The sequence below is a fragment of the Emydura macquarii genome, unplaced genomic scaffold, assembly GCF_026122565.2.
Source record: "Emydura macquarii macquarii isolate MOO-44397 ecotype Brisbane River unplaced genomic scaffold, CSIRO-AGI_Emac_v2 contig_3231, whole genome shotgun sequence".
NCBI classification, from domain to species: domain Eukaryota; kingdom Metazoa; phylum Chordata; order Testudines; family Chelidae; genus Emydura; species Emydura macquarii.
This window is the reverse complement of record NW_027133368.1, coordinates 26021-53268: the sequence shown is the minus strand read 5'-3', so window position 1 is coordinate 53268 and position 27248 is coordinate 26021. Positions and strand designations below refer to the sequence as shown.

General features: G+C 51.5%; 1 protein-coding gene across 1 annotated transcript; it reads left to right on the top strand.

Annotated features, from left to right (window-relative positions):
- The first annotated feature begins 8599 nt into the window (after positions 1 to 8599).
- On the top strand, positions 8600 to 17552 carry LOC137142540 (E3 ubiquitin-protein ligase TRIM39-like). The gene is made up of 6 exons (XM_067531954.1): positions 8600 to 9025; positions 11342 to 11437; positions 12584 to 12814; positions 14234 to 14256; positions 14345 to 14451; positions 16769 to 17552. The coding sequence occupies exons 1-6, from the start codon at positions 8600 to 8602 to the stop codon at positions 17326 to 17328; spliced, it is 1443 nt and encodes a 480-aa protein (XP_067388055.1). The 3' UTR covers positions 17329 to 17552.
- The last annotated feature ends 9696 nt before the right edge of the window (positions 17553 to 27248 follow it).

Below are 27248 nucleotides of genomic sequence, written 5' to 3'. Positions count from 1 at the left end.
ACCTCATATAATATAAAACCTTATCATGTAATTGACCAGAACAGCTTTGTCTCTTTCACTTTTCTTACATTATGATAACAATATTAATGAGTCAATGATTACAATACCCACAGAGCTATGAGGATACAGTCAGAGAGGCTGTTACAAAAGTATGTTCAGCTCACTTAAAACATTGTGATGGTGTGGCTTAGCTCACGTGCAGAGGGCAGATTGCACCTCGCCCAGAAATAGGGTGCGGCTGCAGTTTACTAGACGTGCTCTGTATTTGTTTCTGAACCAGTAGATTCTGCCGCCCTGTCCTGAAATCACAGTTAATAGACAGAAATCCCAGAGATGTGACCATAATTGGAAAACTGGCAGGGCAATATGTGGAGAGTTATCTGGTTTTGAGAGAAAAGCTAACAGGGATGGAATGGGATCAGAGGGCAGGGATCAGGCCCAGGCTGAGCCCCACAAGCAGAGGGCAGGGAAAGTCCCGGGGTGGGTGGAGAAGCAGTGCACCTTCTGTGGCCAGCAGGGTCACTGCCTGAGAATGCATCCCCGTGCTGTGCTGGGAAGGCCAGCTGCACCCCCAGCTCACAGAGTTAATGGTGGGACCGAACCTCAGAGGGAGAGAGTCTCACAGCCAGTCTGCCAACGACTTATAATGTTCATGCTGAATCATTTATACCCCATCCCACTGCGCACATGTCGTGCTGCACTCCTCTGGGCACAGATCCAGCAGGTCACCAGTGGAAGCAAAGTTAATGCGGAGGCATAGACTGGGTGGAGAGAGATGGGGACTGCTAAAGCAATTGATAAACCCCATGTAGTGAAACCCCATCAAATGCTCCCAGGGTGTGAAATGTGGGGTAAGGTTCCTGCCTATGTCACAGATTTCTGTACAGCCCCAGGAAGGGTCGGAGGTGCAGGCGGTAGGTGTGTTGTCTTTGCTTTTGGGGAATGACGTTCTGGCTCTGAACCAGCCCCCCCTCAGGTAGCCTCAGACAGGCAAAAGGGGGTGTGAGCAAAGCTGCAGATAGAAGAGCTAACACGGGGAAGTGTGTGTGTGTGGGGGGGCTCATATTCCCCAGCCAGACTCCCAGAAGAGTCAGGTGACACCCCCAGCTTTGTAGGCAAATGTCTGAGGAGGAAAGGAGTGAGATTGTGTACACTGGAGAAGACACAGGCACAGGGACCTACTGACTGCAAGGGAAATCTGCTCAGCCCTAAAGCCCAGATCAGGGGAGTAAACCTTCTACCAGCCCTTCAGAGGGATCCAGGGGCCATATGGACCATGATGTCGGCAGTGTCACCAGCCACAAATAGGGACACTGTGCTGGGGCGCATGCCCCTCATTGGCCAGGAAAGGGTTAAGAGGGCCCTTGGCGAGACTGCAGGAGAAGTAGCCAATAGGAAGGGGCTGTGTGGCAGCCAATCAGGGCCCAAGAGGCCAGTATATAAGGGAGTTGCAGAGCAGAGCAAGAATGGTGCCTCTAAGGAGCTTGAAGGGGGAAGGGGTGTTAGTCCTTGGATAGTGCAGGGGTGAATGGCTTGGCTAGGACTCAGCAGAGCCAAAGGCCCTGGAGTAAGGGCAGAGAAGTTACTCAGGCAGTGGCCCAGGGAAATCAATGGAGGAGTTGTGTGGGAGATGCAGTGGAAGGCTGCCACACACAGGGACCCTAGGTCAGGACCTAGAGTAGTGGGTGGGCCTGGGTCCCCTCTGCACCCCTGATTGCTTTAGGACTGGTAGTAGGACTGCAGTGGCCATAGCAGGAGGTAGAATGAACTGCAGAACCCCCCCCAAAAGGGAGGGGGGTATTGATTGGGATTGAACCAGAGGGCTGAGTCATGAGATGGCAGGTGTGGCAGAGCTCAGACTGACTGTGAGACACTGCAGAGAGGGGGGTCTGCCTGGCTGATTCCCCAGATAAGCAGCAGGTGGTGCCAAACTGGTGAGTCAAATCCTGTTGCAGACATAGAGGCAGCTGACATGCACTGCCAATCTATGGCCCCCATTTCTGGGGCGGATGCCCAAGTGGAGGGTCAGACTGCTGCTTGGGGGATGGTGAAGGATCCTGAGCCAGAGAGGAGAGGGAATTCTGCTCACCTGGACTCGGGGCGGGTGGGGAGCCTCCATCCAATGTTGGTGCAGCCAATCAACACACACTGCATGGGATGGGGGAGGGAGAACCAGGTCTCAAGTTTACATCCAAAGGTTTTTGGGCTAGCGGGGATAAGAATTGGCATGTGAAAGCTCAGGTGGATGGATTCTAAAGTGAGAACTTAGTCGGGATGGTTGCTGAACAATTCTGTAGGGCTTTTGGGAGGATGTTTGCTAGCAGAATGCTCATTACCTGCACAGGTGAATTGTGGAAAGGGATCACAGGACTGCAGTCCAGAGAATAAACACGTAATGGCAATAAGCCAATGGATTCGCTTAGGGTGCTGGTCCACATCCTAGCTACACCCACTGCTGTAGGGGGGAGATGGGACAGACTGACAATATCCTGAACGAACTTTACACAGTTCAGATAATCTTTATGGAGCAAAACCTTGTTGAATTAGGGTTAATACCTTTGGGAGCCATTGTGTCAAAAATGCAGTTGTGTAGGTGTCATTGTGGCATTGTATGTATGGAGGGGGCTGCTAATGAATTTTCCTCTGTTATTAGTCTTCGAAGTCACCTCCCCCCCTCCCCCCGGGGTTGATATGCAGCTACTAGTTCAAACTGGATTCTTCAGAGTCAAAACAAAGCTTTTTGGATAAAAGCCTGAGTTTCAAATGACTCGGGGCTTTCTTCCTTTTCTGTCTAATGGACAGGACCCCTGGTCCTGGGAGAGTCCCGGTCTTTAGGGGAGGATTGGAAGGACCTGGCCTGCTGAGGCCTTATTAGACTGGGTGCTTGTTCTGAGCTGAAGCTCTGGTGAGCTGGTACCCCAAGGGCACTCTTAGGATGGGGTGATTCCTGGTAAGCTTATTAACATGTGTAAGTTCTTCTATTGTTGTCCTTTTTCCTTCGAATGATGTAGGCTTGCTTAGACAGAGCTGGGTGGTAACTTATGCCTGTAGCAATTACACTGTATCTATCTCTGACGTGAAAGCCAGCAGGCGTCCTTGGGCAGCCTGTATGTTCTGGGAATTACACAGTGATGGCAGGGAATGTGAGGCCCGGACATATCCTGGTCAGAAGGGACACAGGTCTCCACCCAAGAGAGGCACTGGCTGGAAGCTGTGAGTGGGTGCCCTTGCTGAATCGCTGAGGGGAGATGCAGCTGCCTGATCTGTGACACCTGTCTCCATGAGAGGGGCAGGGCGTAGGGGCTTCTCATCAGCATCTCCCACTGGCTACCTTGGGAGGTGTGTCATGTCCACAGGATCAGTGCTACGCCCCCAGCTTTGGAAGAGTCTCGGAAAGGAACCAGTTCAGTGTGCCAGGCCCCCTTGGGGTCTCACTCCTCTTCCAGGGAAAGCTACGTGGCCTCACATCTTCCTTACCCTGAGCCTCTGAGCTCCAGCACTCCTGCTTCACGGTGGGAGCTCTGCTCCACGAGTCCAGCTGAGACCAACTCCTGGCAGAGACTTGCCACTCTTCAGGGGTTAATCCACCTCCCCCAACATTCGTAGTGACACTCTAACAGCATTGTCCAAACAGTCAGGTTTGCGTCAGCTGGACCCAGCATAGGAAGTCCTTAGGCTAGCACAGAGAAATGAAGGTTAGATCATAAACTGTTCTGGTCAGCCCAGAGCCCAGCCAAGCTCGAGGGAACCCCATTGTTCAAGCTCTGTCTGTGTCTCTCCATCTGACCTCCTGGCTCAGACTCCAGGTGAAAGTCCTCAGTCCTTCCAGCATCCAGCTCTTTATTCCTCCAACTCGCATCTTCCCGGTCCTTTGAGCTGGTGGATGTTTGTTTGCTCAGATTCCCAGCTGAGAGGTGAGGGGAAATCCAGCTGCTTCTGGGTGGTTGCTTTCTAGATGTCCATGTTCAGGTAACTGGCTGTGCCATGGTCTTCTAGGTTTCTCATTTTCCAGTGAGCCGCTCAGTCTCAGATAGCTAGACAATATTCATACCCATGTCTCATAGCCTGCCCTGAGAGGAAACGGTTCTTTTTACTCACTGGGTAACAATGAATCAGGGGAAACTGAGGCGCACATTGGCTTAAAAATATAACAGAAAATTTCTACTTCACCACAGGAGGCTCACGGCCTAGCAGGCTGGCTTTTGTGGATCCCATTCTTAGGTGTCTAGGTCTCCCCATGCATTTTATATGGAGCCCAGGCACCTAACTCAGGCGTGGTGAATCTCCGTGTTCCAGTGATTTTTCTAAGTGCCTAAAAATTAGGCACTGCAATGCCGAAGTCCCCTATTTGATCTGTAGAGAACTGGGCCTGCTGGATAATAGAGGGTAAAACCCACAAGAAGACTGATGCTAGCCATACCAACAGAATTCAGAAAGCTGGTGTTACCAACTGAGTGTTTTTTTTCAGAGGTGTGGAATGGGCTGCATCCACACAAGGGGCCTGTGCTGGCAGAGAGCATGCAGTCCTGTAGACACAGTTTGAGTGAGCAAGCGACGTGATGCTCGCATACACCATTGTTCCCCATACAGCATCCCTTGCCAAGTGCAGGTGCAAGAACTGGCTGGAGCTGAGGTGAGTCCAGGTTGCAGGAACTGGTTGACACGACTATGGGAGGTGGTTCCTCTCCTTGTCCCCAGTGACTATTCCCAGCTCAACCTACAGCAGGAGGCGGTTGGCAGAAGAGAAATGGCCCATTGCTGTAAAGGCAGCACATTTCTGGGAATAGGAAAGTGAAACTTAACCTGTAACTCCTGGTTCACACAGGGGTGTGCGGGAGAAGTGGCGCAAGGGAATGTGAGGGAGATGCCAAATTGCCTACGTCATGGCAATTCTGCAGCAGCTCCTCCAGGCAGAGCTGGGTGTGGGGAAGGCACATCCTGACAGGGCCGGGCTGTTGTGTCTGGGTGGTTCCTTCCACATGCCCGAGGGTGGGTGGCACCTTTGGGTGAAGATAAAACAGGGCTGCTCACTCCAGGGCACACAGAGACACCAAGCTTGGGGGAAGCACAGAGGACCTGGCAGCTCCCAGGCACGGAGGCTGGGTAGACAGACAGCGAGTTCAGAGACAGACGGTAAGGACTGAAGGGCCCCACCCCTGCCATCTCTGCGTTCAGGCCTGAACGTGGACAGAGCCCCAGCCAGGAAGACCAATTCAGGGTCCTGCGTGTTTGACTCTCCCCAGGATAAAGAGCCATTTGTCTCCCTGCAGCTGGGACAGGGACTGGGGGGGATCCCACTGCTGCCACCACATCCTGGAGGGCAGGGATCTCCGCTCCTGGGCAGGGGCCATCGATAACTGGGGGCTGCACTTTGCTCAGTGTCAAGGCTTGTTTGGGGTCACCAGGGTTTGTATCCCCAGGGTCAGGGGTTTATGCAGATTGGGTGCCCTGGGTGAGCTACCTTCTGGGGAAGGAGCCCTCTATCCTTCCTTCCTCCCCCCCCATGCTCTCATGCCTGGGGCAGCACTTAATTGGTGATCAGAGGTGCAGTTGTTTTACTTTCATAACTGACGCCCCTAGCCTGGGGCTGCCAGGGCTATAAACTGCCAAGGCTAGAGGTAGCCCTGGCAAGCCTTGGCATAGATGAGACGCTTGCTCATTAAAACACCCTCCCAGCTGGAGGCTCTGGCCATAGGGCTGGTGCTGAAGGTGGCCGCTGGGGGCTGAGCGGGAGGCGGTAGTGTCCCATCAGGATTGTGCTGTTCAGAGCTGCAGTAGCCCCCAGAAGGGGACCCTGCACCCCCAGAGCAGGGATCAAGGAGAGGGCTGGGCTGTGTCCAGGGGTTCCTTGGGGTTGAGCCAATAGGCCTGGTTCTGATCAATCCCATGATTCCCCCTCCAACCCCAGCTCCCTCCTCAACAAGGAACAGGAGCAGCTGGGGGCCGTGTCCCTGCTACTCAGCAGAAATGCTCCTAGCCAGAGACCTCCTGCCCCCTCTGGCCGGTGTCCTTCTGCCCAGCAGTCCTTAGTTGTGGCAAGAGCTCCCGTGTGACACCCCAACAAGACGATTCCCATAGGGGATTCCACCATGGGGATGGGGCAGGGACAGGTCTGGGAATGGGGCAGGATCCCTGCCCTGGAGCCAAAATAGGGACTGAAACCCCAGCCGGCCTGGCCGGGACAGTGCTAGAAAATGTTCCCCTCGGATTTCGCTACTCTGGGGTCACTGAGCAAGCTGGAGCCCTCCCTGGCGGTCAGAATCTGCTCCCTGCTGCTAAAGAGAGCCGAGGGGCTGGTGGAGGGAAGGGGTGGGCAGAGGCCAAAACTGCTCAGAGGTGTAGCCCTCTTGTCCTTTCCTTACCCAACAGGAATTTTATTGCCCCTAAAATTAAAACTTTGCTGAATGTTGACCAAAATGTCTCAACCTGCTACAGAACTGAAATGCAAATGAGGCCTGGCCCGTTCATTGGTTTCTCCAGCAGAGAGCTCCTTCCCCTATGGAGCCTGTGGACACCTGGAGCTCTGAAGCAACTTCCAGCAATTGGTTCTTGGAGTGCTAGATTAAAGAGCCCTGTAGGACCTGCTATTGTCTCTCTGTGAAGGTGCCTATATAATGTGATCTTCACCTCTAAATTTTCTGTTGAGCAAATTCAACAGGTTTAGCTCTTTAAGTCTCTCATCAGGCATTTTCTCCAGCCCTTGAATCATCTACCGGTGTCTTGTCTTCACCCTCTCCAACTTTTCAACATCCTTTTTAAAATGTGGACATCAGGACCCCATGTAGTGTTTTAGCACTGGTCTTACCGACACTGTATTCAAAGAGAAAATCACCTTCCTACCCTACTCACTTCACCCCTGTCTATACAGGCAAGGATAACATTAGCCCTTTTTTTGCCACAGCATTGCCCCAGGAGCGGAGTTGTGTTTGTGCACTGTGACCCCTAAATCCTTTTCAGAGTCACTGCTTTCCAGGATAAAGCCCTCCTCCATTCTGTTGGTATGATCCGCGTTCTTTGATGTGGAACTTTTTATTTGTCTGCCTTAAAACACATTTTGTTGGGGGTGGATGGACTTACCCTTCTAGCGGAGTCTGAGCCCCCCGACCCCTGTGCACATGCTCAGATCTGGGGCCCCCTATCCCTCTGTTCCCTATTAGCCCTTCTCTCTGCCTTGCATATGTTTACTGGGATGTGTGAGGCCATGCCCATCTGGGTGGTGTCTGAGCCTCTCTACCTCCCACACCTTATGTAAACCAAGAATTGAGGAAGGTATGCCTCTCCTGGGGATGTCTGCTGCCAGGTCTACACTAGGAAATTGTCGGTATAACTATGTTGTTTGGGGTGTGAAAAACCCACGTCCCCTGTGCAACTCAATTATACTGATCTAACTCCTGGTGTAGACAGTGCTATGTTGATGGGAGGGCATCTCCCATCTAGAGTTAGGGTTGCCTGGAGGTATGTTGTGTGCTCGCAGACAGTCAAGTTCAGAAAAGCTCGACCTTGTGAAAACCAGGAAACACAAAGTTAAGGTACACACCCATGTAACTGTAACTCTGCTTTCTTTGAGAGATGTCCCAGTCGCCCCATAGCACACTCTCGCACTCTGCCTTTGTACTGTACTGAATGGGAGCTACCTACCTGCCCTGCACTCAAACACTTCACCTGTTTCACAGAATGAACACCACATCTACTGTATTCTACAGCCTCTTCAGCCCCTTTTACAGCCCCTTCACCCTTATGCTCATGACACCACCCAATACTGCACTTTCACTCACCGTCCGTTAAACTCACAGACCATACTCAGCTCCCATCTCACTGCTGGCAATCCCCAGGGCAAGAAGAACCCTCTGCCCATGGATGACACAACCTACAGAGCTCAGTGCTGAATGAGGCCCACTGGATCTCCCGAGGTACTCAGGCACCTCCTTCCTTTGATCACACACATGTGGGGAGCTGAGAGAGAGGCCCACATGCACTCCTGGAAGGCCACAGCCCCTCACATCCCTGCATGGTACAATCACAGCTCTTCCAAGCTGCTCCATCTAACGTCTCCATCATTCAGTGCAGCTACACCTGAAGTGAACGCAGCTGGCGGGCTTGCAGGTCATTCCCAGTGGCTATTGCCAGTTCCAGGGGGCAAAGGTAAGGTTAATTGGGCATGCACCTTAGTTCTGTATCTCTTGCTTGTCACACATTTGAGTTTGGCTGAACATTTGACTTTGGCAGAACTGTTCTGGAAGGGAGCACTGGGCAACCTTAACACTGCTTCAATAAAGTTTTTGGTCAGTGAATTTTACCTAATTTCAATGCCAGTCACGTTTGGATCCTAAAGAAATTAAATGGATTTTGTTCCTTTAATGTTGACTAGGATGCTTTAATAACCCTAGGGAATGTCAGTGATATTCCCCCTCTTAATTTTTCCTCTCCCTCTCCTTCCCGTCTCCATGACTCCCTTCACTTTTCTGGTCCCTCTGAGTAGTTCCTTCCATTTCCTTTATATTCTCTTGCAGTTCACATCTTTTACCCCTGTTTGGGAGGAGGAGCCTTGCCCCTGGCACCGAGCAAAAGACAGAGAAATAAAACCCAGAGTTCAGCTGCCATGGCCTCAGCAACTCTAGCAAGGAAAATGCAAGAAGAAGCTACTTGTTCCATCTGCCTGGAGTATCTGACACAGCCGGTGACCGTAGACTGTGGGCACAACTTCTGCCGAGCCTGCATCATCCGGTACTGTAAACTCAAGGCATCTGAATTTGGCTTAACGTTGCCCTGTCCCCAGTGCCGAGCACTGTTCTGGAAAAGGCAACACCCGCCCAACAGGCAGCTGGCCAATATTATAGAGACACTGAAACAGCTGGAGTTACAGCTAGAGAAAGCGCAGAAGGAGAATCTGTGTGAGACACACCAGGAGGAACTCAAACTCTTCTGCGAGGAGGACAGAGAAGCCATCTGTATGGTCTGCAGAGAGTCCCAGGCTCACCGCGCTCACGCTGTGCTCTCCATAGAGGAGGCTGCCCAGGATTACAAGGTGGGAATCACCACTGCTCTGGGTTAAATAAGAACTTTAAGGGCCCAGCTGTGCTCTTCCCCAGAGATGGCCGCTGGGATCAGTGCTGAAGTGAACCAAACCTAGGGCGCCAGCAGTGTGTCTGGTGTCGCCCGACTCAGGGGCAAGATCTGTAGGTTCTTCAGCTGCTAAACCCTGTAGCTGCTAGCCCTGGTGGGTCCCAACAACTCCTCAGACACCTGGCCAAGGAGAAGGGTGTTTCCTAGGGCTGGCAGGAAGGGGAAAGGTTGCAGGGGCTTACAGAGTTATAGTTGTAGGTGAGCAATAGCGGTTCTGTCCACGTCCCTGGGGCCATCCAGTCGAGAGTCAGTCAGGGCTCCTCAGCCCTAGTGCCTGGTCCCCTCCCTCCTGGCTGTATCAGGGAGCACGGCAGAGTACTTTGCCTTGGTCCCTAGGTGCTGGGGTCCCTGCTGGAGCCAGAGAGAGGGGAACGCTGATCTTCCAGCCCCCTGGCTAAGGGAGCCACTGCCTAGGGACCAAAGTGGAGTGCACAGGGCTGCAGGACGTGTGTGGTTCTCCTGCTGCAGCCAGGGGGACAGGAGATCAGTGAGGAGGCTGCCTCCTTGCTGAACTCCTTCCGTCTGGCTGCAATGGGGAGGGAGGAGGAGAGGGAGCGGGGCGGCTGCTGGCAGAGACTGGTGGCCCTTCAGGATTGTAAAAATAACATCTGTGACCCTCGAGCCAAAAAAGGTTGGGAACCACTGACTTAGTGTCTCTCGTGGGGGCCCCTTTGCACTGGCCCCCTGCCCAGCAGATGCTGCTTCCCCTAAGCCCCACACAGACCTGCACCCAGCTGAAACATCCGGCTCTCACAGCCTGTGAACCTGGGGGTAACTCTCTGCATCCAGCTTCTCTGCCACAATTGGTTCACACCAGGCAGTCGTCTCTTCCCAAACAGAGCCGAGCCACCTCCTGGTCCAGGACTCTTCCATTATCTGGGATGGGGGGAGAGAGGTGCCTTGGGGAGGTGGCTGATGGGAGTTGTAGCCCCCTGCTTAACAGGTTCATCACATAGTGCTCAGCCAGCCACAGCCCAAAGGGTTCTCAGAGAGCAGTATACAAGCCAAATATGGGACACATGGTTATCCATGCAGGACCTGATAATGCTGGGTGGGTCTGTCCCTCCTCCCAGGTTCTGTGGGGTGTCACGGTTCACTTGCTCAATTCACTTGTCCACATGTTTGTGGAGCCTCTCACAGAATTCTAATAGATTGGCGAGGCATGATTTTTCTTGACAAAAACCCATGAGGTGCGCAAGTGGGGGGAAGAGAGGCATATAGAAGGGCCCAGATCCTGGGCCCCATGGTGGCTGCTTGGTGCTGCTTCAGAAACACGATGGTCTGCTCCCATCCTGATGCCTCCCCTGACAGATGCATGCTAGGGGCTGCAGGACCAGGGCTGGGTTCTGTGTCCTGAAATTTCAGCTAAACTCCTGCATCCCCGCGAGAGCTCTGAGAGTCACAGCCGGGTGGGGAAGAGTCTCCCCCAGTCCAGTGACATCCCAGCAGGTGATGCCCCGGGGCCCTGCAGGGCTGACCCTGCTGCCTCGGCCCAGAGCATTCTCCTGGCCTTGTTCTTGAAATATGCATTTCACACAGGGCAAGACTGAGGCCACCCAGGGCTCAGGCTCCACGCCCAGACACAGGGCCCTGCTGTGACCCTGCCCCACTGGCAGTGGTTGTGGAAGAGGCCACCTCCCCAAGGGCTGTCTGCTGGGGGTGTGGCCTGCAAACCTCTTTGGAAAGGCAAGTGGAGTGGCTGGGAGCTCTCTCCTCTTCGGGACACTGGGTGCAGGAGCAGGGGGTCCCTTCTCCCCTGAGAGAGAGAGAGAGAGACAGGACCACAGAGTCCCTCCTCTGCCCTAACCACAGCAGCTGTGGTGTCTCTGCGTGGTGAGGGGAAAGAGCCACTGTGCTCTCCCCTTCCTACCACATACAGAGCCCTCTGCTGGGGTACAGCTGGCAGATTAACACTACATAGCGACACCTGAAAATTCCCCTCTCAGGGCGATTGGCTCAGGCTCTCTGCAGACTCAGGCAGAGAGCTCCGTGTCTCTCACACCTGGGGCAAGGTTTCGATATTTCCTCTGCAACCTCAATAGTTTGAAACATGCTCTGTTGCATGGCAGCCAAGACCCTGATATAATCGCCTGTCTTCAGTAGCCTGGGCTAGATCTGGTCTTATTGTGCCTCTGCTTCAGCCAGTCCTGCCTCCTGCACTCTCCACCCATCGGACAGGCAGATTAATGGCTGTTTATCACACACGCTGCCCCTACAGGTGAAAATCCAGGGAGCCCTGGGCCCGCTAAGGAAGGAGCTGGAGCAGGTCCTGGAGCTGATGGCTAAAGAGGAGACGAAATCCATGGAATGGCAGGTGCGTGTCTGGGTTTGTCCTTCCCTGAGCCCTTCCCCCTGCAGCGTTCCCAGGGATGAGGGGCCGTAAAGCTGCAGGCTGAGGTTATAACCTGCTCTGGGTGTTTGTCCTGGGATGGTGCCAGGGCCAGGAAGCATCTAGGCTGGGGATCCCCATGCAGCAGCCCTGGGGGAAGGGGCAGTTCCTGGCCCATGGGCAGCAGCACAGACTCACCCCAGGGCTCTCCATACACCCAGCCTGTGACTGCACCCCAGCCTCTGCACCCACCCACATGTACTGCACGCACCCTGCCCAGACACAGCCCATGCTGCACCCACCCCAGCTGGTCCTGCTCCCTCCCACCCACGGTCCTGGACACACAGATCCACTCACTCCTCACGCAGCCAGACCTGCCCCCACAGCAGCCAACTCGGGGGTGGGAGGAGGGTTTCAGACCCTTCTAATGGGTGGGCAGGGGACACCCCTCATTCGTGGGGGAAATCTCCTCTGATTGGCTGCCTTCCCCTGTCCGATCGTGATGGGCAGCCAATCAGAGCTACAGCATGTCCTGATGGACAGCCTGGTCCCTCAGTCTGTGTAGCAAGGAGAGATTCTGCTTCCTGGCTGTGCAAATAAGCCTATCTCCCCCCGTAACACTTTCTCTGTGTGCTGCCCCTCTACCCTTGAACCACTGCTTCTCTGTGTGGGGCCATAACGCCGCTCCCCCCCATGTTCCACTACCTCCATGCGCTGGCCCCCATCCTCGCCCTGATCTGTCCCCTCACCTAGCCCCCAAGTTCCTGCTCCCCCTTACCACAGGGGTCTTTTGGGGGCACTGGTTTCAGGGAGCGTCCAGATGCTCCCACCTCAGCATCAGTGTTCAAGGGGTCACCATGGGTGGCCTCTGCCTGCTTCCAATCCAGCAAGAGCATCAGGATGCGTAAACCCTGCCTGTGATGTACATGTAAACTGGAAATCACTTCAAGCCGGGGGGTGCAGCAGCGGCCCCAGCACCAGCACCCATGCATGGCCCATAACTCTAAAGAGTCATCAGGGTTCGTGACCCCTGCAAGCCATGACTTACACCCTGCTGTGAGGCAGACTCAGCTCAGTGTGTGCCCAGCTCTGAGGTCTGGGGAATTTTTTTTCCCCTTTTTTTCCCTAAAGGAGAAAGTAGAGAATCGAAGACGGTCGATCACATGTGAATTTAAGAAACTGAAACAGTTCCTGAATGAGGAGGAGCAGCTGCTTCTGCAGAGACTGGCGGAGGAGGAGAGGGAAACTCAGCAGAGACTAGGGGACAATGTCACAGATCTGTCGGTGCAGAAATCCACTGTGCAGCAGCTGATCACGGAGTTGGAGGAGAAGTGCCAGCAGCCGGCTGCTGAGCTGCTGAAGGTGAGATTATTAACAATCCCCCCAGCCAGCTCTGCAGCATGTCCATTTCCATTTCTCCTTTTCTTCCTCTGAGCGATGACGGGACATTTTCTTCCCCCAGCCAGTGACTAGAGCCCAGGAAGAAGTGACAAATCCTATTTCCTGTGCCTGGTTTGACAGTTTTCTGACACAAACAGAAGCCCAGGCGCGAGGCCCTGTCAGCGCCGACATGTGCAGTCTGTGTTAGAAGGAAACACAGATGCAGCAGGGGCTTTTCTTGTCAAATGGGTCTCCCAGCCTATGCGCAATGCAATCAGCCATTCGACAGTGTCCTCACCAGCCAGTTGGAGAGCTGGTCGCCCGCTGTCAAAATAAGTCAGCGGGTGCTCCTCAAGGATATGTGGCATAGTCTGAAGTTGACCGCAGCTGTATCGCAGGTCATTAGAAAAACCCCATTTAAAGAGATTGGCCGCACAATTGCCCTGTCCTGATTGAAACTGGTTCAGAGATAACCACAGGTGCCTTGGTAGATCAAAACCTGGTGGAGAGATGGTTGGAATGGGTGGAACAGAAGGGGCCGACGTGGTCCTTGCGGTGACTGATGGAGCCTGACCCAATGTGGCTGAGGGGCAGAGATTCTGAGCCATGTGATGACGAGGGAGTGCCTGGGGGGTGGTGGGTATCATGAGCCAAAGTGAACTCTCCAGTGAATGGAATGAAAGGGCCGAGACTCTCATTGGTGGCCATTGATGCTGGGTGCCTCCATCTATGGGTGCCAGCCGGGGACACTTGGGGCCTGAGATTGGGAAGTGCTGAGCACCCACACGCCAGCAATGGGAGCTGTAGCTGTTCAGGGTGGGAATCTGTGCACCGTCACCTCAGATCTGCAGCAGGAAGCCGGACAGGAGGGAGGCAGGAGACAGTTTGGATAGAAGCTTCGCAGGGAAGTGGAAGGAGAAACTGAGCGACGTTAGGGATGAAGCTGCTTTCCTTGTCCCAACAACGCTCCTTGTTCAGTGTTTGCAGAACATCGCATTCTCCCACTCTGTGCCATTGTCACATGACACTCAGCTCCTCTGGATTAAAACTGGTGGAGAATGGAAAGTCACTCAGGGCATGTCTATACTGACCCGCCGGCTCGAGTCTGCGGGATCGATTGAGCGGCAGCGGAGACCCACTCAATCAATCCAGAAGTTGACGCCGTTAATCCACCCCCGCAAAAAGAGTAACACTACGTTGATGGGAGGTCATTTCCTGTCGGTGCAGCGTAGTGGGGACGCCGCAGTAGATGGAAGTTAGCAAGTCAGAGATACACAAGCTACTCTAGGTAGCTTGCGTATCTCCCGTCAGCCGCCGCTGAATTTTGCTGGCAGCATAGACCAAGCCTCAGTATTTTTGCATGTGGTATTAACCCAGGTTCCTGTCTCTGTCTCTTTTCAGGGTGTGGAAAGCGCATTGATCAGGTGTGTTCCCATTTCCATGTCTCCTTCTGTTCCCATGAGCAATGTGTGTGCCAAGCGGCCAATAGATGATGGGACCTTTTCTTCACAGGAGCAAGAATGTGAAACTCCACGCACCGGAAACCGTGCTTTTGCCTGCCCTGAAGAACGTGTATAAAATCTGCCTGGATATGAGGGAAATGCTGACAAGATTCACCGGTGAGTGAAGGTCACTGGGCTGGGTTTCCCTGACCTGGGGGTGGGGAGGAGAAGTGACTTGTGTTGGGGATGGGGACAAATGCTGCTGGACTATGTTTAACTGGATGACAGTCTGACTCCTGGGCATGGTTCGTGAGCTCGGAGTGCAGCGTATTTAGACATTCGGGGTGAGGTTTCCGGGAGCTCTCAGCACTGACTGAGTGTTGCCCCAGGGAAGTCCATGCTCAGGGGCTTGTCTACACACCAGTATTGAACCATTTTAATTATCCTGGTGTACTTAAACTGGCACAGCCCTGTGCATGGGAAGGGGAATAGGCTGTTCTGGTGTAAGGCACCTTATACGGGTCCACGTTAGGGGTGATGCTGGTTCAGCTTTATCAGTAAATCTTCCCCCCCAACCGACATGGTGACACTGGACCTAGTGTGTCCCAGGACCTGAGAGACTCGCTGGCTGCCCCAGGCTGGCCAGGCCCAGGGTGTCCAGCAGGGCCGTTGGTGCTGGCGCCGTGCTCGCTGCCATAGCTCCCAGCCCCTGACCCAGCCCGGCCTGTTGCCCGGCGCTGACTCCTCCCTGCAGGTGGGGACACTGCTGCTCTGATGCTGAGCCCCCCCTGCTGCTGCCTCTACTGCTGTGCTCACTGGCTCAGCCCGTGCTGGGACCAGTGTGGCGCTGTTGGGGCGGCTCCTTCCTTTGGCACCTGGATTATCTGTGTCTGGGGCAAATGGCCCGAGTGAGCGTGCAGGGACCTGCTCAGAGACACATGCCCTGTGCTGTACTCAGTGGGCAGAGACCAGCCCGGGGCCAGACATCAAAGTGCCACCGCGCTGAGATTACCCCTTTCCTTCCAGCCACCCACCAGCCCCCGACTGGTCAGTGCCACTCGACTCCCCCTGCTCTGATCCCAGGGACCCACGTCTGGTGCTCGGGGAGCGGCTGTGTGACCGTGTGGGGCAGAGTAACTAGGACACTCTGCAGTGGGGAAGGCCCTGCGCTGTCACACAGCCCCTAGGGGCTGGGCAGGGAGCGTTATTACTGACATAGCGCCCATGGGTGAGCCAGGCGCTGCAGAGACAGAACAAGGGGCTGTTGGCCCCGCAGGGCTCCTGGTCTGAGAGCAGACAAGGCCCAGCAGGGGGAGCAGCAAACTCTGGGGAGGGGGAGTGAGGGTCCCAGTGTTGGGCCAGCTGCCCCCTCGGCCTGTCCTGGGCCTGTCTGTCTGGGTCTGACAGAGTACTGCAGGGTAGCTCTACACTGCAGTATAACCTCATGCTTGAGCCCAGGCTTAAGGCTAACCCCCCTTGTGTCTACATTGCAATTGCGCTAAGCCAGGAGAGCCTGGAGATGCAGAGTCTGAGTCCTGTTGCCTTGCAGTGTGGCTGCAACCCCGCTTGATTTAGGTCCCGGGAATCAGCCAATCTAATCAATTAGTCAATTGATTAGTCAATTGAGAGCCAATCAATTAGTCCAAGCAGGACTAACCCCAACTAGATCATCCCAGCGAGGGCTTTGGCAAGATGGAGATTGCACCACCTCCCTAGGTAACCCATTCCAGTGCTTCACCACCCTCCTAGTGAAAAACTTTTTCCTAAAGTCCAACCTAGACCTCCCCCCCCCTGCAACTTGAGACCGTTGCTCCTTGTTCTGTCATCTGCCACCACTGAGAACAGCCTAGCTCCATCCTCCCTGGAACTGCCTGTGACTCCACCTTGTGCCACCTGGTCCTTGCCTCTATCCTCCCACTCTGGGCCCCTGCCCCTCCCTGCTCTGACCTCCTGGCACCTGCCCCTCCCTTCACTCCACCACCCCTTAGCACCAGCCCCTCTCCTCACCCCTGTCTGTGCTCCTAGCTTCCACCACCCCACATCATCTTCTTCCCCCTCCTCCTCTCACCTCTGGCCCCCTGGTACGTTCCTCTCCCCTCAACCTCCGTCTGCCCTCCTGATACTCACCCGTCCCTTCACCCCCCTCTGCCCCGTAGTGCCTGTCCACCCCCCAGTCCTTCTGCTCCCAGTGCCTGCCCCTCTCCTCCTCCTCCCTCCTGATGCCAGCTATTCCCTACCCTCTCTGGTGCCCACACTTCTTTCTCCCCTCCAGTGCCTGCCACTGCCCTCACCCCTGGCACCTGCCCCTCCTCTTCCCTCACTCCTTCAGTATCAACCCATTTCCATACTGACCTCAAGATCTCTCTTCATGGGCAGACGGGGCCCGGACTCCACTTAAAGGGCAACATCCTACAACACTGTGATTAATGGGGACCCAGGTTAATTTCCCTTTGATCCCAGCAACCAGCCCCTGACTCTGTGACTCTCTCCCCAGTGGACGTGACTCTGGATCCAGACACGGCTCATCCCGAACTCGTCCTGTCTGAGGATCGGAAACGTGTGAGAGACGGAGACACATGCCAGGATCTGCCCGACAATCCTGAGAGATTTGATACTTATCCCATTGTGCTGGGCACTGAGGGGTTCACTGGCGGGAGGCGTTACTGGGAGGTGGAGGTGGGAGAGAAGCCTGGCTGGGAACTGGGGGTTTGTAGGGAATCTGTGAGCAGGAAGGAGCCGGTCATAACATCACCTGAGAATGGATATTGGGTCATGTGGCTGTGGAATGGGGAATACGCGGCCCTCACCTACCCCTTGATCCCCTTCCCCGTGAGCGTCAGGCCCAGGCGGGTGGGGATTTTCCTGGACTATGAGGCAGGCGAGGTCTCATTTTACAATGTCACTGACAGGTCCCACCTCTTCACTTTCACCGACACCTTCTCCGGGACGCTTCGCCCTTATTTCTGTCCTGGTCTCAGTGCTGGGGGTAAAAACGCGGCTCCCCTGATCATCTGCCCGGTCCCAGCCCAGGCCGGAGGGAATCTCTGTCCCTGACAGTGACATCCGCGGCAGAGACTGTCCCCTCCCAGGGCTGATCAGCCCCCAGGCCTGTTTCCATAGGGATAGTATAAGGGCAGCACCTTCCTGCCCCTGCCACCCCTCCCCTCTCAGTTCCCGGTACCAGCCCTGTGAGCTGGGGGAGAGGAAAGGGACAAAGAAGAGGGTGGGGGGAGCCGGCTGCAGGAGCAGAGGTAGATGTAGGTGGCTTGGCTGTCAGGGGCCAGGGCAAAGGGGTGTGTGGGTGAAAGTCAGGGGTGGATTCTGTGGTCAAAGGTGGGATGCAGTTCCTCAGGAATTGAAATGGGGGGGGGGGGGTTGAATTTACAGGAGGGTGAGGGCCAAGGGGGTGAGACCATGAGGGCAAAGGTGGGCTGTATGGTACCACAGTAAAAACTGAAAAATGTTTTATGACCATTTTATTCGATTTAACTCACATTTTGAAATCACCACACATTTAAAATTGGCTACTCAAGCCTTCTGTGAAGTGATACATTTACATTCTTCTGGTTTTCTTGTAATTTTGCACAATTCTGTTAATAAACTTCTCGAACGCAGCGTGTTCATCTTTGGTGTCTTCTTGTGTGTCCAGTATTTCCAGTCTTTGATGATATGCTCATGATCTGGTAGAAGGCGACTTCTTTAAGAACACACATTCCCCTGAATGACAAAAAAGAACACTCGACAGTCACTGTTGTGACTGGGAGTAGCACGAGATGAATTCTTATTTCTTTCATCCCAGGAAACATAGCACGAAGATCAGGTTGAGCCATTAGTGGTGATTAAAAAGAAGTATTCAAATTCTCTATTCTGTCCACATGGCAGACCCATTTCTGGGGCTCAGTCCACTTATCTGAGTCCGTTTAACTGTTGGTGTTTTATAAGATGGGTGTATGAAAAAGCTACATAGCCATTGAGTAGAATCCAGAAGTCGCTGTTGTAGATTTGTCAGAATCAGGTCTGTGTAACTTTTTCCGCTGGCTTAGCAAACAATTCTTGTCCTCGTCCCTTAAGGATTCAACAGAAGTGCCTTCATTAGACAATCACTAGCAATTACTGACATCTGTGATGTTTTTTTTTTTTTTTTGCAGCCCTGTCACAATTTGCTACCACTCACCTTTCCCATCCCATGGTCCCGGAGTACGAAATTGAGACAGGGCATCAATCATCCATCACAATTCGCTACCCCTGGATCAGAGGATGACAAATGTGCGACGTGGCAAATTGTGACCAGCGTATGCCTATCCGTCACAATTTGCTACCTCTCGCCTTCCTCATCCTCTGGTGCGGAGGTAGCCAGTTGTGACAGATTGGGTCACAATTTGCTACCATTTTGTAATCTCTGTTTTAAATGTGAACACAAATAAAAAGAGATCTTTTTCAAAATTTGAAAACTTTATTATTGTATCAAGGTACATAAAGAAGAATTGCTTACTTTACATTTCAACATTTTTTTTTTCCAAAAACAAGCATCTAAACATATTTTTGATCCAGAGTTATTAACATGTTTTTCCTTCCTGAAATGTCCATTACAATTAAACTTCTCTAACTCTTACTCGTTTATATTCCAGCTGTATAATTCCAAGAAAAGAGAAAATATTTTGGTTAAGACCCAGTCGTCCAAATTAGTCACCTCATCCTTAGAAAAACCTTCTTGACACTTCTCTAGCAATGCTCTTAAGTTAGCCACCTGTCCAGGCATCGCCATTGAAGCTGTGCCTGAACTGGAACTGGCAATTTTCCACCACGTCTTTCTCGAGAAGAGGTAACTTGTTCTTCTTGTTACCCACAGCTCATCTGCATTCTCTTCAAAGGTCACCTCCACCTGAGCAGCCACTTCCTCAGGCCAGTGTACCTCTGCAAGTCTAGTCTGAGGAGGGTACAACTCCACGGCCTTCCCCCTTGAGTTTGGCACTCTCCTTGGTACCCTTCCTTTGACAGTACTAGTCAGAACATTGGCTAGCAGGAGCCCATTAGATAGGTGTGCCCGATATGTTGGCTCTACACACACTCAATACCCATTGATATTTCCGATTACCCAACAATGTTCATCAAATATCTTCCCACTCCATGGAGGAATAGCTTCCTTCTGTCTTCTGGCCTCTTTAACATTTCCAGTCTGCCCAGTGGGGCCCAGGGAATGGCTCTGTCTCACCACTCGAGCCAGTACTCTTAGAGTGCCTTTGATGGTTCATCCTCCAGGTTTCCTCTGCTGGCAATCGTGGCTTCTTCAGCTCACTAATGATTTTCATTCCTAGAATCCCTGGGACTCCTTCTCCCACATGACTTCCTTCAGAGACTTTGTCTTTCAGGATGAAGATGCGGTGTCTGACCTATGTGCTCTATGTCTGCTTCAAAGCATCCCACCTCTGGGATTGCCATTAGCTGCTGTTTGATGTACAAACTGTGTGCTGTGCATGGTTGGCTCCTTGTCCTTCAAATACTTTTGAAAATGTGACTCAGTAATGGTGGTGGCTTCTGAGCCAGTATCGAACAAACAGCTGGTCTTCACCCCTGCTATAAGAGCGTCAGTAGTTAGTCTCCAAATGCTCACTCTCAGAAGTCACTAGATATGCTGGAGCTGTCTGAGTTCCCTTCAGCACTGTATGCAGACTGATTTTCCACCTAGGAAACCTAATGCCCCTGCTTGTACCTTCCCTGGTCATCCTTCAGTGGGGATCTTTGGGATCCTGGTGCCCTTGGATACTTTGGCGTACTAGGGGAGATTTTACTTTTTATCACCTCAGTCATCACCTTCAGCATCTCCCCCAGTTGGAATTCCAGTTCCTGGGCAGCTTCATTTAAACTTTCCATTGTTAACTGTGTTTGGGGTAGGGCCTTTTCCCTGGTAGCTGAATTCAAGGTTTCCACTTTGTGTTTGGGGGTTTGGCTTGGCCATCTCTTCCATGGGAACTTCCTCTTCTTCAGACCATGTAATGGCAGCTTGCATGAGTTCATGGAACTTCTGAATGGGCTCTTCTTTAAACCTCCTCTTCATTTCAGCACAGAGGGAGTCGTCCTGCAGACCCAGCACTAAGTGCTCTTTCAGGACCATATCTGTGTACAGAACTCATTGTGGGTCCTGGCGCTCCACATTGCTCTTTCTTTCCTGGAGGTCATGCTTATAGAATTCCTTGAGTCTGGTTCCACGGGGCACTTTGTCTCTGTTGGAGGCTCAGTAAAATTTTTGTTGTTTGATCACTGTCCTACAGGCCTAGCATAGCTTCAGTTGCTTGCTTGGCTATTCTAACCCCTGTAGCATGATATCTTCCAGTTGGCAGAGATGAATAGGACTACTGAGTAACCTTGTAGATGTTTCAGTTTTTGCATACCACAGCACATAAGACAAAATACAGATACTGTATGCTTGTAGCTACACATAGATAACGGTGATGGGAGCAAGAAGTTATTCTTGAACATCAGGGGGTACACTGTTTCATTGCCAAGGGACATATTTTTACACCGCCCCTCCTATCACCAGATGTTGTTTTGACGACCCCAATTACCATGGTGAGAATGAAATGTAGTTAAGGGTGAAAACCCAATGTAGGTAATTAAGTGAAAGTTGTTTATGGAAGGATATAAGTAGTCACCACTTAGACAAAGGGGGACACTCCATCAACACCTGACTCCGTGGGAGGTGCTGCCAGTCAGACCAGAGGATCCACTGACTCCCTGGGCGGGCCCCTGAAGAAAGCTGTTCCTGTATACAGTCTTCTGAGTAACTGCTTAGCTCCCCAGGCTTAGTGAGTATGATATATTGTAGTTAATTTTAGGCTTTGTATTTAACTAGAATATTTATAGAAAACCTTGCACATTAAACCTTATTGATCTGTAAATTGGGTGTACCATGTCTGACTGGTATCCACACTGATCACAAAGTGTTCAGTAGCAACAGTCTCCATACACTTCTACGAGAAGCTGAAATATCTTCTCTACGTCTGTCTTGTCAGCTATTGCCATGAACTTCACTGTGGATCTGGCATGGCCTTTGGGATGCTCTTCCACAAAATCCACATGATCTTCTTCAGGTACTCTCAACATCCAAAGAGCTGCTTTCATTGACTTAATCCATTCTTCCGTTAAGATGTCCCCTGATTTTGTTGGGAAGCCACTGAACTCAGGTATCTTCTGGTGTCATGCAACATAAATGATAGGAAACTTCTTAGCTGCTGCAGCCTGCTGATTTACCGCTACCTTAATCAACGATAAAATTTCTCTCTGCTCACATCTAGCTTGTTGTAATACCTCAGCCTGGTCCAATAATTTGTGCTGAAGTTCAGCAAAATGGGCCCATAATTCTTCAATTCCAGACATTGTAGGATTCTCAACCAGACCTGGACAGCGCTACCGGAACTCAACCCGGAAACCAATGGGGCGAATCTCACGGCTAGGATCCTGTTTGTGATGCCAATCATGTAAACGGGGGAATGGTCCTGCTATTGTAGGGAACGTTCCTGGCTTCTGAACTGCCCCAGTGGAGTCAGATAGCGAAAGGATCAGAGTCTTCGCTCCAACGCCCTTGACCGAGAGTGGTAGGAAACAAGATTGTAACCCACTAAGCCCCTTTGACAGGGGAGAAATTAACAAGTGATCTAACAGGGAATGGCATCTTATAATATGTGTTAGCTACTTATGATCTGGCCTGCTGATGGGGGAGGGCAAAGGGGGCAATTGCCCAGGGACCCAGTGATTTTAAAAGGGGCCCGGGCCATGGGCGGTGGGGTGAAAGCTTCCCTTCAAGGAGGCTAGCTCCTCACCCTGCCTCTTCCGCCCAAGGCCCCCACCCACATTTCATCCCCACTCCACCCCAGGACCTGCACCCCCCATGTCCCTCCCCACCAGCCCATCTCCCTGCTTGGCCCCCCTCCTCTCTTCCACACCCCTCTTTCCCCACTTGGCCTCCCAGCAGCTGCACTCCCCTCCCCGCTTAGCGCTCCCCCCCCCCCCCCATCGCTCGCCACGTGCATCCTTCCTCTCCTCCCCCTCTCTCCTCCCTCACTGCTGCTGCCTGCCTCCCTCCTCCCCAACTCCCCGCTCGGCCCTTCCAGCTGTCACTCACCATCTAGGGGAAGAGGGAGTGTGGAAGAGAGGAGGGGACCGCGCCATGGAGGGGAGAGACACAGCGAGCAAGCCAAGCAGGGGAGGGGACAGGGCCTGGTGTGGAGAGGGGGTGGGGCCCAAGATGGATTGTGGGTGGGGCCACAGTCAGAAGGGGCGGGGCCACAGGCAGAAAGGGATGTTCTGCCCTGGGGCCTGGAATTCCTGTCGGCAGGCCTGCTTATGATAAACACATCTATTTCACCTTGTATTTAGCTGAGGGACTCTGACTGACCGGTAACAATCTGGCGTTGAAATTTCCACAGTGAGATTGACACTCACTTCTGTTTGGATTGTACCCCTGGTGGCGCAGGGGATCTGTATTGTACAGGGCCAGGCACAGAATCAGAGCTCTTCAATAAATAATAACATGCCAACCTAGACTTTAAATAGCACAGGCTTTGGTGAATTTATTCACACAATGCCCCTGTGAAGGAGGCTAGCCGGTGCTATTATTAACACACCCATTTTTACAGATGGGGAACTGAGGCACTGAAAAGCTAAGTGTCTTGCCCTAGGTAATGCTGGAAGTCTATGGCAGAGGAGGGAAATGAAGTCACGTCTCCCAAAGCTGAGACTCATCCCATAACCACTGGATCATCCTTCCTCTCTTAGCAAGAATAGCTAGTTATCTGTGTGCTCCCCAGCTGTTAGGATGGTTAAAAAACTATCAACATTTCTGAACGAAATGAAAACATTTCATTTCCTTCAGTTTTCTGTAGGTATTTTTTTAAAAAAGAAAAATTCATTGAAATGATTCAAAATTAAACTTTTTTTAGTTTTAGGGTTTTGGGGTTGTTTGTCCTCCCAGCTTTCACTCCCTATTTCCCTCCATTAAAAGCGAAAAAGGAGAAAGCCCCTCCCATCCATAAAAGGGTTTGTTTTGATTCAGAGTGACTGAAATAAAAATTAAGTGTTTTATTTTGATTGGATTAAAAAAAAAGAACCCTCTTTTCATGTTGAACAAATTTGCTGAGTCACAAATAAATACATAAAAAACTGCAGATTTTTTTCCCACGGACATTTTATTTCCTTCAAACAGCCATTTTTTCGACAAATTTTCATCCAGCCCCACCTACTACAGACTTTGTATTTTTAGCTGTAGACTAATTAGATTGAACATTATTATTTAAATAACTTTAAAATCGCTGTTGAACGTAAAATGTGCTGCTACCAAACAAATTGCTGTGCCAGGCACATACAAAATATTTATTTATACTTACAAATGTAGTTTGATGCGTTCCAGGCATTAGGTGGTAAAGTGTGACTGTACCAAAATCTTGTGCCGTGTGAAGAGGAATCCTCAGTCTCTCCGGCTGACTCCATGACCAAGATCAGATCCATTCGATCCTATTTATTCAGACCATTTTGTTTGCTTTAGTGAATTTCCTGGTTGTAAAACACTGTCACACCCTGCAACCGGAGCGCCTCTGTTTGTCTGCAGGACAGATTGAACATAAGCAGCTACACACCAGCCCTGAGTATTCAACCTCCCCAGCCTGGCATCGGATCTGTGGATAGAGAACTTCAGTCTCCAGCAGCTTTTCCCCAGAACTGAAATTCATTGTAAAGAAGAAAGGTCAGACTTAAATTTCTAGCTTGATATGCAATGGGATTGTGAATTGCACTCATGGCTTATGAGGGTTCCATGCTCTGATTAACCCCGCTGTGAGCCAAGCCGTACTAAAGCTGTGATCTTGCACCATTAAGGTCAGGGGAAGCCAGTGGCGTTCTGTGGGTCTCCGGTGCCTGGGGGCCAATATTTGCATTGGTGCTCCCGTGTTGGTGTTGGTGGCAGCACCCTATAGGAAGGGGGATCTGCAGGCCTGTTTCCCGCTCTCCCCCACTTCCCACCCCCCCCCCACTGTGGGGGCAATGGGTGCAGCAGGGAGTGGGAGTGACAGGGGTACATGCCCCCAGGCCACCCGCTGGCAGGGGAGGAGGTGATGGGCTCTGCCCTGGAGCCCAGCCATTAGATTGGCTGTCTGGCCCCTGTGCGGCCGGGATCCTCGCGACTTCCTCGTTGCACCCAGTGTGGGGGCGGAGAGGCCAGGAGGACACTTGCTCCCCCCACAGCGGGAGCTCTTGGCCGCCAGGACTCAATAGGGACTCCAGCTTGAACCCCATTAAGTGAATATGGGTCAGTCCTACAACCAGGACATTAATTGATGGTTGGAAATCCCATTGTGTCCTAGCCCCCACTACTGCCAGCAGCTCACAGTCGCTTATTTGATAAATAACTTACATGTTATAAGTAGCTTATATGGATAAAAGGAGTCTGTCTTTCTCAGATGTTGTTTATTTATGGCCAGAGGATCCATTTGGTTCGAGAAGAAGGACGATCCAGTGGGGAGGGTGCTAGTTTGGAAGACTTGAATTCATTTCCCTGCTCTACCACAGATGCCCTGTGTGGCCTCGGCCGAACCCTTAGTTTCTCTGGCCCAGACTCACAAAGGTATTTAGGCTCCTAACTTCTACTGATTTCAATGGGATTTAGGAGCCTAAACCCCTTTGTGGACCTGAGCTCCTGGGCCTTACTTTTCCATCTGTAGCATGGGGACGATACAACTTCCCTACCTAACAGAGGTGTTGTCCAAACAAATCCTTAATATTGTGAGGTATTCTGGGGCCTGGGACTGATATTATCACAATTTATAAGAGCAACGAGAAATAGCCCCTTCTTTCTGGCCATGTTCTTTACCAAATCTGAGGCATATCAAACATATTAAAAATCAGCGGATATCGAGCCTGCTGTCTCTGAAATGGCTAACCCAATCATCTGCCCTGTGTGTCTGTGTCTTCAAAGCAGCCGTATCTCTCTGTACCACTGGCGCTATTGGTTTTTAATGGGAGCTGGGGATTGGGTCACTTTTATTTGGAGGAATGAATATGGGTTGAGGCGCCTGCCAATATAGAGCCAAGTTTGAAAGGGCTGGACTGTGGGTGTGTCCAGTTCCCAGAAGTCTCTCTCTCGAGGGCAGGGTCTGTTTGCCTCTTGGAAGCTAAGCCACATTCTTAGTATTTCCCAAAGGCCTACTTCCTGAATGCACAGTGCTTATCGGAACATTATTGGCTAAAACCAGTCACGTGACAAATCTTTTACTCCCCCAGCTCCCCCATCTAACCTGTTTGCCAGCTACCTTCGCCACCTCGTTCAAGGTTCATACCTTAAGTTTACTTGCATTACCGGCTTTTGTTTCCAGGAATGAATATTAGATGAAACAAAAACCAAATGAAAGTCGCATCCAGGCACATTCCACAGGCCACTCTTCCAGGTGGTTTGCTCAGGAATGTAAGTGTGACTCACAAATAGAAATTCAAATGTACTGACTGCAAACTTCATTGACACAGAGTTAAAGTTGCCTGGTGGCACCTCGTGTTCTTTCAGAACAGTGAGACAGCAAAACTCAGCTGATGACTCTGAGCCTCCTAAGATGTATGTTTCTTGATTGCCCCTGAGCTCAGCTGTTGAACAGTTTTAAATCCCAATATTTCCAAAGTTATTGTGTCTCCATTTGGTTTAGCAGCTCTAAGAACTATTGTGATGGTTCAGGTTGCTCGGTGCTGCTTCGTGTGCTTCCAGAATGTGGAAGGTCACTAACTTTAAACCTCTGAAAACCAAGAAATTGAGCTGGAAGGGAAGCATTTCCCACTTACCAGCTCCAGGGAGGGAACAAGCAAGCAAGCAAGTAACTCTGCTCACTCCTATGTGCCAAAACAAAAGATGATCTCGAGTCATTAGAATAGGATTCTGGCTGTCCCATGTCTTGGGTGAGGGCTCTAACCTGCAGGCTATAGAATCACTGTCATGCTTGTGTGATGTCCCTTCTTAAAGAGTCATTTGGGCAAGGAAGAGGTAGAGCAAGCACACATGAGAGTGTCACCTGGTGGTTAGAGCCCTCAGCTGAGAGGTAGCAGATCCCTGTTTAAATTCCTTCCAGGGAGAAGGGGACTTGAACTTGGGGTTTCCCAAATCCCCCGTGAGCACCCCAACCACTGGCCTAAGAGTTATGAAGGATCTCCTCTTCCCCTTCTGACTTCTTGTGAAACTGCTGCCTTTTGCACCTAACTCCAAAGTAAAAACAAGGAGAATTTGGTAGCACTTTAAAGACTAACAAATTTAATCGTTGTTTTTGCTGTATACAGACTAACACGGCTACCCTTCTATAACTCCAAAGTGTGCTCCTGGCTGTGGATAGCTAGGACTGGATCTAGTTACCTAGCTCCATGAAAGGGATGGGGCTTTGCACAGACCCCTTTCACTGGCTGTTTTAGGCAGCTCCCTGCCTACCAAGCTGGCTTTTGTGAATCCAGTTTAAGGTGCCTATCTCTCCTGGCACATATTATTTAGGGTCAATTTTACTAAATCTCTCATTTCTGGTCTTAAATTTGCTGCCCCCATTAACGTCACTGTCAGTTTTCCCATTGATTTCAATGAAACACAGTTTGGTCAATGCTCAGTGATTTCCAAAATCCTGCCCTTAATTAATATTCAAGAGAGTTTTCTCTCTTCTTTTGGTTGTGGAAAACTACTTTCACATTTTACATTGATCTGACTTTTTGTATGGATTTGGTGCAGACAGAACAAAATAGGACTCTTAAGGCAAACTCAGTTTCAACCTTACATACGGGATGACGGTTGCCACTACAAAAGATGAAAATAAGTTCACTTAACGATGTATTTGTTCCTTTTTTATTGAATATGTCCTCTGTAATCTTCTATCTCTCAAATGCCAATATCCAGCTTCTCACTATCACTGCGATAGGCCTTATTGCTGTTATGTTTGTTTTTCTCTTCCTATTGCCTAGATGAAGTT